The sequence below is a fragment of the Mus pahari genome, chromosome 8, assembly GCF_900095145.1.
Source record: "Mus pahari chromosome 8, PAHARI_EIJ_v1.1, whole genome shotgun sequence".
In the NCBI taxonomy this organism is placed as follows: domain Eukaryota; kingdom Metazoa; phylum Chordata; class Mammalia; order Rodentia; family Muridae; genus Mus; species Mus pahari.
The window spans coordinates 105,981,164-105,990,762 of NC_034597.1; the positions used below are offsets into that span (position 1 = coordinate 105,981,164).

Here is a 9,599-nt window from a genome sequence, read left to right on the forward strand (position 1 = left end):
TGGGTGGGTAGGGGAACAGAGGTGGGGGGAGGGGTATGGGAAACTTTCGGGATAGCATTTGAAATGTAAATAAAGAAAATAATAATAATAAAAATTAAATAAATAAATAAATAAATAAATAAATAAAAAATAAAATAAAATGACCTGTGCACCTATGAAGAAAGTTACTGCTATTCAGATGTACCCAATAACATAAGGAATAGCATCATATCTGAGTTGTAACGGTGTATCATTTGGCTTCTGTCTTTGTGCTTCACTCCGACCCCATCAGTGCTGTGACAGTGATCTGATAATGCTTCTGTCTGATAGGATGAAAGGGTAACGAGAGCAGACACTTATAGAGTTGAAACACTTTGGGGCTGGAGAGCTAGCTCAATCAGTACAGTGCTTGCCAGTCAATCACGAGGACTTGGATTGGATCCACAGAACTCACGTTTTCACCACAAGTTAGAGTACACTGTTTCCCCAGCACTGGGAGAGCAGCGACGAGAAGCCTACTTGGTGAGTACCAGGCCAACGAGAGACCATGTCTCTAAACACAAGGTGGACAGCTTCTCGGGGACAATGCTAAGCCTGACGGCGACCGCCACGTGTATCTGCAGAAATGGGCACCCAAAGGGACACACACACACACACTAAAGAACCACACTCATCGATGTGTGAGGGCGAAACCCACCAACCTTCTTCCTTGAATTCCCGAGGGTTCACTGGGCCCCAGGCCCTCTGCACCTGGGTGCAGCTGAGATCGCGCTTTGCAGGAGGGGGTTCCCTTTGCTCCATTCTACTCCCCAGAGACTTCTCTTCCTCTAAGGACGATATGTCCCAGTCCTCATCGTCAGCATCTGTGCACTGAAAGAGACGCAAGAAGAAGGTGAGCTTCCTAAAGGAATGGTGCCCCTCGTGGTTTAGGCTGAGCAGCTGTCGCCAGAGGACAAGTTGGGAAGGATATAGGGTGTCCAAACGGAGGCAGCTTCGCTGAGCCATGACGAGAATTTGAAAATAAATCCTGAGAGCTACAAAAATCACTTTAAAAAAATGCTGTCAATTTTTCTTTACAAAAAAAAAAAAAATCCATTGTGAATTTAGAAAGTCTTGGAGTTAACTCTGAAAGTCAGGGTGATATGGGTCACCAAGGAGCTCTGCAGAGAGTGACTCCCCTGCCTCTGGATAGAAGAACGAGGAGACATACTTCTACCAACCCCTTTCCAAAGAGTGATCTGCTGTCTTGACTGATTTAGCATTTTGTCATTTTCATGGTTCGTGTTAGCACACAAACAAAGCAGTAACTAATGAAGGGAACACAGCAGGGCGCTCGGCGTCCCAGGGATGAACAGAGAGAGCGGGTCATCTACAGAATTGAGGAGAATGACTCACATTGGAGGACACAGTCTCCACAGGAGCTGACCCGGGCAGCAACAGCTGAGCTCCACTCAAGACATGCTCGGGGTTAGAAATGTTCCAGAACCTTCCATCCCTCTTCTCCAATGACTCTGACCCCCAGGTGGTGACAGCCCTCAAAAACCCCTATCTATCTTCTTTCAGGTGTCAGAAAGATCCTTGAGCTACAGGTGGAGGCTTGGAACTTCACTGTAGTTCCAAAACATCTAACATCTACAGGTGTCAAACTACACACATGACGGAGCTGTGGAAACACGTGCAGTGTGAGACACAGATAGCATATCGTAGGCTACACTGCCCTCCCTGACATACACGGGCCACAAGTGTTTCAAATTAGATCGGGTTTTGGGGACTGCGAATATTTGCAGACATTTTATGAGGTGTGAACATCCCTAATCTGAGATTTCCAAATCCATTATTTTCCAAAATCAGAAACTTTCTTTGTGGTTGCTTTGGGTGTTTTTGTTTCTTTGTTTGTTTTCAAGACAGGGTTTCTCTGTGCAGCCCTGGCTGTCCTGGAACTCTTCCTGTAGACCAGGCTGGCCTAAGACTCAGAGAGATCTGGCTGCCTCTGCCTCCCCGGTGCTGGGTGGGCCGCCCCACCACCCCTGGCAACTTTCTTGTACAGGCTTGAGATTGAACCTATTGCTCCTGCAGGCTCAACTGAGCTACATCCAAGATCTCAAAATCTGGGAACTTTTAGTGGGTGCCAGTGTTTAAAAAGTTGAGCACTTTGGGGCTGAAATTTCAGATCTCACATTGTTCAGTCCACACCTGCTGTCAGACAGTGGACTCCACAACTGTCCACCCATGGAACTGGAACCGTGAAAAAAAAAAAAAAAAAGGCAATCCTGAAACAAATGAAGGCGGAGCGTCTCCCTTTACCGCAGTTAACTAATCACAACTGGCTTTTACTTTGCTACAGAATGCATTCACTAACTAGTTCTTCCAAGGACGAATCCATTCGTTAGCCAGCAGTCTCACCTTTAACTCTTGCAACGATTCCTTTTTGATAACCGCATCAGCAGGATTCATTCCAGAGACCGCTTTATTCCCACTTCCTTGGGGTAAAGCCATGTTCTCAACACTGTCAGTCTGTATCTTAATGGAGGTTCCTAGAAGAGCAACAGATAGAGTCAAGAAAGGCTTTGAGCACTTGTATCTCCCCAGCCCCAACGCTCTGAAGGAGTCCCAGCTCTACACATAACTATTTATTATTCAAATGGACTGGTATACTTGGGGTTTGGGGAAAATATGGTTGGAGAGAAAATGGTTCAGGGATTAAAAGAGCTTGCAGTTCCTGGAGATAACCTGGGGCAGTTCCTGGAGATAACCTGGGGCAGTTCCTGCAGATAACCTGGGGCAGTTCCTGCAGATAACCTGGGGCAGTTCCTGCAGATAACCTGGGGCAGTTCCTACAGATAACCTGGGGCAGTTCCTGCAGATATCCTGGGGCAGTTCCTACAGATAACCTGGGGCAGTTCCTGGAGATAACCTGGGGCAGTTCCTGCAGATAACCTGGGACAGTTCCTGCAGATAACCTGGGGCACTTTCTGTAGATAACCTGGGGCAGTTCCTGCAGATAACTAGGGGCACTTTCTGTAGATAACCTGGGGCAGTTCCTGCAGATAACCTGGGGCAGTTCCTGCAGATAACCTGGGGCAGTTCCTGCAGATAACCTGGGGCAGTTCCTGCAGATATCCTGGGGCAGTTCCTGCAGAAAACCTGGGGCAGTTCCTGCAGATAACCTGGGGCAGTTCCTGCAGATAACCTGGGGCAGTTCCTGCAGATAACCTGGGGAAGTTCCTGCAGATAACCAGGGGCACTTTCTGTAGATAACCTGGGGCAGTTCCTGGAGATAACCTGGGGCAGTTCCTGCAGATAACCTGGGGCAGTTCCTGCAGATGACCTGGGGAATTCCTGCAGATAACTAGGGGCACTTTCTGTAGATAACCTGGGGCAGTTCCTGCAGATAACCTGGGGCGGTTCCTGCAGATATCCTGGGGCAGTTCCTGCAGATAACCTGGGGCGGTTCCTGCAGATAACCTGGTATAGCTCCCAGCACCCACAGCACAGAGCACACAACTACCTGTGACTCCAGTCCCAGGGGATCTGATGCCCTCTTCTGACCTCTGCAAGCATCTGAATACACGTGGTGCGTGTACAAACACACACACACACACACACACACACACACACACACACACACACGTATACACATAAAATTAAAGGGTGAATATATATAATTCCCTTAAAAGAAGAAATCACAATTGCCCAGGCATGAAGCTATATAGTTTCCACTCAGAAATCACAAATGGGCGGTCTCATTCAACTATGTGACAGAAACTGTAACTCAATGAGTATTTTCCAATGTACTACTTTCCAATGTAGTGTGTTATTTTTTAATGTATCTATTATATTTCCCTTTTTTTTGGATAAATTAATTTTTTTATTTTTTTATTATTATTTTCTTTATTTACATTTCAAATGCTATCCCGAAAGTTCCCTATACCTCCCCCCTACCCCTGATCCCCTACCCACCCACTCACACTCTTTGGCCCTGGCCTTCCCCTGTGCTAGGTCATATAAAGTTTGCAAGACCAAGGGGCCTCTCTTACCAATGATGGCCGACTAGGCCATCTTCAGCTACATATGCAGCTAGAGACACGAGCTCAGGGGGTACTGGTTAGTTCATATTGTTGTTCCACCTACAGGGTTGCAGCCTCCTTCAGCTCCTTGGGTACTTTCTCTAGCTCCTCCATTGGGGGCCCTGTGTTCCATCCAATAGCTGACTGTGAGCATCCACTTCTGTGTTTGCCAGGCACTGGCATTGCCTTACAAGAGGCCGCTATATCAGGGTCCAAAGTTATATAATTACATAGTATATAAAAGTTATGTGTAATATAATTAAACCCATTGTGTTTAAAAATCTGTAATTTTAAATGTATATATTTTTTAAAAAATCTATTTAAAAAGACGATCCATTGGCCCTGCTTCCTTGGCATCTCATCAGAAATCTCACACTGGAAGCCTGACTTTCTTTCAAATTGCCCTGTCAAATTCAGTGCATTAGGGCAGCCATTCTCAGCCATCCCAGATTAATGGGTTGACGTTTGTTCTCTCAAAACATACGCTGATGCTCTCACCCCCCACTAGTTCAGAATGTGATCCTAGTTGGAAGTAGAGTACAAATGTAATTAAGTTAAAGTGAAGTCATTGAGAGTGGTCCCACAGGGCTGGGGGAGATGGCTTAGTCAGTAAAGCCCTTGCAGACATTCATGAAGACCTGAGTTCAATCCTCGTCACCCACATAAAAGCCAGGTGTGCGGGGATGTGCCTGGAATCCCAGTGCTTGTGGGAGGGGGGTGGACCCAAGAGCATCCTCGGAGCTCAATAGCCAGCCAGATCAGCGAGCTTTGGGCTCAGTGAGAGACTATGCCTCAAAAACAAGATACCCAACACTGACCTTGGCCCTTTGTACACATGTGCACATGTGTATGTGAGCAAATACACACTTGCACACACATATACATGCATGCACCAAACACACATACAGGCTCACAGAATTAAACAAAAAAAAAGGGTGGTCTGTGATCTATGTGAACAGTTGTTGCAAAACCTGGAAACCAGCACAGACATGAACTCAGCAGGAGGAAGATAGGAAGATAGGCAAACAAACAGACAGACAGACAGACAGACAGACAGAGAGATGAGAGCCACCACAAGGCCAAGTGTTCTGTTCCAAGGACCCTGAGTTTGTTCATGCAATCTGTAGAATATGGGCTATGGGCACAATACCTTTCTGCTGTTTAACTTGCTCGGCTTATGGTGTTTTGTTACAGCAGCTATAGGAAACCCATACACTCAGACATCCCTAGCAGGTTCTTCCCCTTCCACTTGAAGGTGGGTGGGTCTCCACCGTGCCTTTGGGACAATCCCAGCTCAGATGCCCAGCGCCTGGTGTCCCTGGAAGAGGGGACCACTGTGCTACTACATACACTTCAGAAGGGTTTCTGGGGGGTTGGGGTTCACCTGTCAGCTTAGGAGAGAAGTCCGAGTCGTCCATTTCACTTCCCTCCGTCCAGTCCGTGTCACTTTTGACAGCGCTCTTTCCAAAGTGACTCATGCTGTTTTTAGGTGGTTGCTTGGCGGCGGTGAGTGAGTCTGGGGAGAGGTAAGCATGGAGGAAGTCCTCTTCATCCGGATCCTCTTCAGAGCTGAAGGGAGGCGTCCTGTGTGAGTTGGAGACAGAATGGGGGTAAGGGCGCTGTTCCCTCAGTTCACAACTCACTAGCCAGTTGGTCTTTCTTTCTTCCTTTTAAAATCTGGTTCTTTTAGTGACCACACAGCTGGCTGTATTTGGGGATTTTTTTTTTTTCTTTTGCTTCCTCTCCTTCAGCTCAAACTGTTAGACCCCTCCCTCCCTACACCAGAACCCTCCCCCCTTCTGCTTTCACATTACACGCATCCTGTGCCCCACTTCTTATTTCTCTCTCTTTCCCCTCCACAAGATTCCTTAACACCGCTTTTTCCCATCTGTGGCCTCTTCTCTAGTTTTATGACTGATACATCACCCCCCACACACACACACACGCATATATACATACGTAAATATTAAAACCCAAGATCTGCCCATGAGAGACAGCACTTAGTATTTGTCTTTCTGCATATGGAATACTTTGCCTAAGAGTAATTTCGAGTTCTAACAGTTTTCCTGAACAAAACTCCATTGTGTCTATGTGCCACACTTTCCTTATCACTTACTTCTTGGTGGACACTTTCTAGCTATGTCACACAGTGAAGAAAGAAACATGTATATCTGAAAACACTTTGTGTGGTGGGACTTAAGAGTCCTCTGGCCACTTGCCCAGAAATGGAACAGCTGGGTCATATGGCAATTCTAATTTTAGTTTTTCGAGAATCTTCCATATTGATATGGTGTGGCTGCCTTTTAAAATATTATAGACCAACTCAGATAGTCCCCAGAAACTACAATACAGGGAACGCCCATGTACCCACAGACAATGAGGCAGTAAAGACAAAGCCATGAGGGGGTTACACAGATCTGCCAATCACGAAGCAGAGCTGTTAAATGGACTGTAAAGTCTCAACCCACAAACTCAGATGTGTACAATCTCAACTCCTAAATTCAAACATGCACAGCCTCGATATTCTTAGCTCTTAAATGTCAAAGGAAAACACATCTTTAGTGATCGAAAAAGATTTCTACACCTACACTATTTTATATTTTTAATATTTTTATTATTTAATATTTTATATTTTATATTTTTATTCTGACTTGGGGATTACAACCCACCCGTATCTGAAAGTGAAATATAAGTTCACTTTCAGAGAACATTTGTAGAATGTCTAAATTCTGTACACCATATCTGCCTGTGCATGTTGGTTCGGCCACCCATGTCCCACAAAACCAAGCTCTTTCCATGAGGTTATGTTCATAAAAAGATAAACCGTTGTTTATCACTACTTTATGGTACCCAGAAAAGAGAGGTTTTATGGTGTTGCTATCCCTGGACTCAGGCAATGATGGCATTAACCATGACTGTTACTCAGAACATCCCTGCAATTTACTGGATGCCTGCAAATATCAAGTCCCTCTGATGTGTTCTCATTTAATTTGTAAAGTGACCCTAAGCCAAGGATGGCATCCAACACCTTTTACTCAGGTACACAGGAGGCAGAGGCAGAAGCATCTCTGTGGCTTTAAGCCCAGCATAGTTAAAGAGAGCTCTAGGTCAGCCAGAGCCACATAGTAAGACCATGTCTAAAAAACAAACCAACGCCCCAAAAAAGTTGTAAAAAAGAAAGCATTGTCACACATTACAGAATTGTTTCTTAAATTGGGCTCAAAACAGGCACCAGGTAGACATCAGCTGCTGAGTGGACAGAGATTCTTAGCATCGAAGAGACCTCAACAGGAGTCAGTATAGATCCTCATCAGCCCTGACAGGAGCCAGAATGTCAGATCCAGCCAATACCGAAACGCCATTTACTCTACTTAAATGTGCTTATTGAGAAAGCACACTGGGGGAGGCTGCACCCAAATGACTCAGGGTGGTCCTGTTTGTTAATGGATGCCATCATGTGGAAAAGCTACTGAGTGACATGGTGACTAATGGAGTCACAAATAATCACCAAGAGGGACTCAGAAAGTAACCATGATAAATGATCACGGTGGCTTTCCTTAACCACAGTGGGCCCCTACTTCACCACGAGAGCAACACGTGAAAACTTTATATCCATCCCACCCAGCCGTGGCACCTCTCCCAGTACTCACTTGGTGGATGGAAACCTTCTGAGAAAATGACTTTCTTTGGTATTTTTCTTAAGTCTAAAAAATAAATAAATAAGAGGGAGGTAGACGAGTGAGTTACTGTTACTGCAAATGCCTATGGAAAAACACAAACTGTCTTTGGTTATCGATCAAAAACTACGAGGGAACGCGCCTCATCACTGCAGACTCAAGGCCTGTAGTCACTCACTGACTTGCAGTGTGATGGCATCCAGGGCCAGGACTCTTGGACCAAATGGAGTCACAGGGTTGCCTCCCCATGGTGGCATTGCTGCTACCTGTGGTTGCTTGAGTGAAAATGGCTCCTCAAAGTGCAAATGTTTGACTTCTTAGTCCCCAGTTGGCAAACGGGAAAGAGCAGGAGGTGTGTCACTGGAGTCAGGCTTTGAGGTGTCAATGACCCACCCCTTCTCAGCTTTCTCAGCCTTCTGCCTGTGGACTGGGATGTAAGCAAACTCTCATTGACTGCTCCAGTGCCATGCCTGCCTGCCTACCTGCTGCCACATTGCCCTCTGGGATGGCCTCTGACTCTAACTCTCTGAACCCATGAACCCCAAATCAAGCACTTTCTTTATAAGTTACTTTGGCCATAGTGCTTTGTCACAGCAACTGAAAAGTAACAAAGGCACTGCCTTTAAAAGAGGAGGAGACCAGAGCTTGCTCCCTGTATGAGGACACACGAGATATTAGCTCTGGCTATAGAACTTGACCTGTGACACTCTGATTCTGAACTTCCAGTCTTCGAAACAAATTCCAGCTGTTTCGCTGATCCGGTCCATGATGCCTTATTACAGTAACTTCACGTGGCTACGACAAACAATACTTTTATTTTTCTTACAGCTGAAAATACTCACTTTGGGATAGCCGCTTTGTCAGTAAACACGGTTCTCTGTCTGACCAACGGTCGGCTTTTGTGGGGAAGCTGGGTGGCCTTGGGTACTTCTTCAGGTGGAAAGGTGGTCATGGCGGGGACGTGGTGCCTGTCTGGAAGAGAAGGATCCTTCATGAGTCTCCACTGCCTTTACGGTCAAGTGAAAAGCCTAACTAGATAACATGGCACTACCCACGTGTCACAGAAATGGACAAGGCATCTCTCCGGTCTGGGGTCCACCCTGAGACAGGTCTCTTGTAGCCCAGGCTGGCCTTGAATCTGCTATGCATCCACAAATTACTCTAAACTTCTAATCTACCTGGCCCCCTCTCCTGAGTACCAAGTTTACACATATTCATCCACCCCAAAGTGGGACGCAGACCCAGCACTTCAAGTACAGGCAGTAGACAGCTGCCAGTGCCAAAGTCTGCGGACATTTAAACTTATAAAGAGGCTATCAAACTTAGCTCTCATTTGTGGCTGTGGAGTGCCGGGCGGTAGCGGTGGCCTTACCTGAAGAGAGTGACACTTTCTCCTCCATCTTACAGATCAGCTGGTGCTCCAGGGATTCTCGGATTTGTTGAATGTCAGGCATTTGTTTTGCTAGATCATGTCTGGCAACCTGCATGGCTTTAAGCGATCTATTCAAGATCTCACACGGAATACCTTGGATATTCTGAAGGAACGAGATGTGTGAATCTTTATATACAACAGAAGAAACAATGACATTTATTCCAAGTCTTATCCCCGCATTTATAAATACGTTTGTATTTGTTACGGTCTTAGAAATGCACCAGGTTCTAGCAAATGCCACCCAGGGTTCTGCTAACCTGAGTCATCTTAGCATCTATTCTCTAGATCAGACAGAGTTGTGTCCTGATTTAGAAAACGGAGCCTAACAACAATCAAAGAAAATGAAAAATGCAAAAAGATCCTAACTCAAAATATCCAGGAAATCCAGGACACAATGAGAAGACCAAACCTTCGGATAATAGGAGTAAATGAGAATGAAGATCT

General features: G+C 45.8%; 1 protein-coding gene across 6 annotated transcripts in view; it reads right to left on the reverse strand.

Moving 5' to 3' along the window:
• Dzip1 (DAZ interacting zinc finger protein 1) overlaps positions 1-9,599 on the reverse strand; it is a 50,698-nt gene that overhangs the window by 4,609 nt on the left and 36,490 nt on the right. For all 6 annotated transcript variants that reach the window (XM_029541692.1, XM_029541691.1, XM_029541690.1 and 3 more), the window contains 6 exons: positions 9,096-9,258; positions 8,566-8,695; positions 7,697-7,750; positions 5,431-5,630; positions 2,383-2,513; positions 681-849 (listed from right to left, as the gene is read on the reverse strand). In XM_029541692.1, coding sequence (XP_029397552.1) covers positions 681-849; positions 2,383-2,513; positions 5,431-5,630; positions 7,697-7,750; positions 8,566-8,695; positions 9,096-9,258 — 847 coding nt within the window. The remainder of the gene's footprint in view (positions 1-680; positions 850-2,382; positions 2,514-5,430; positions 5,631-7,696; positions 7,751-8,565; positions 8,696-9,095; positions 9,259-9,599) is intronic.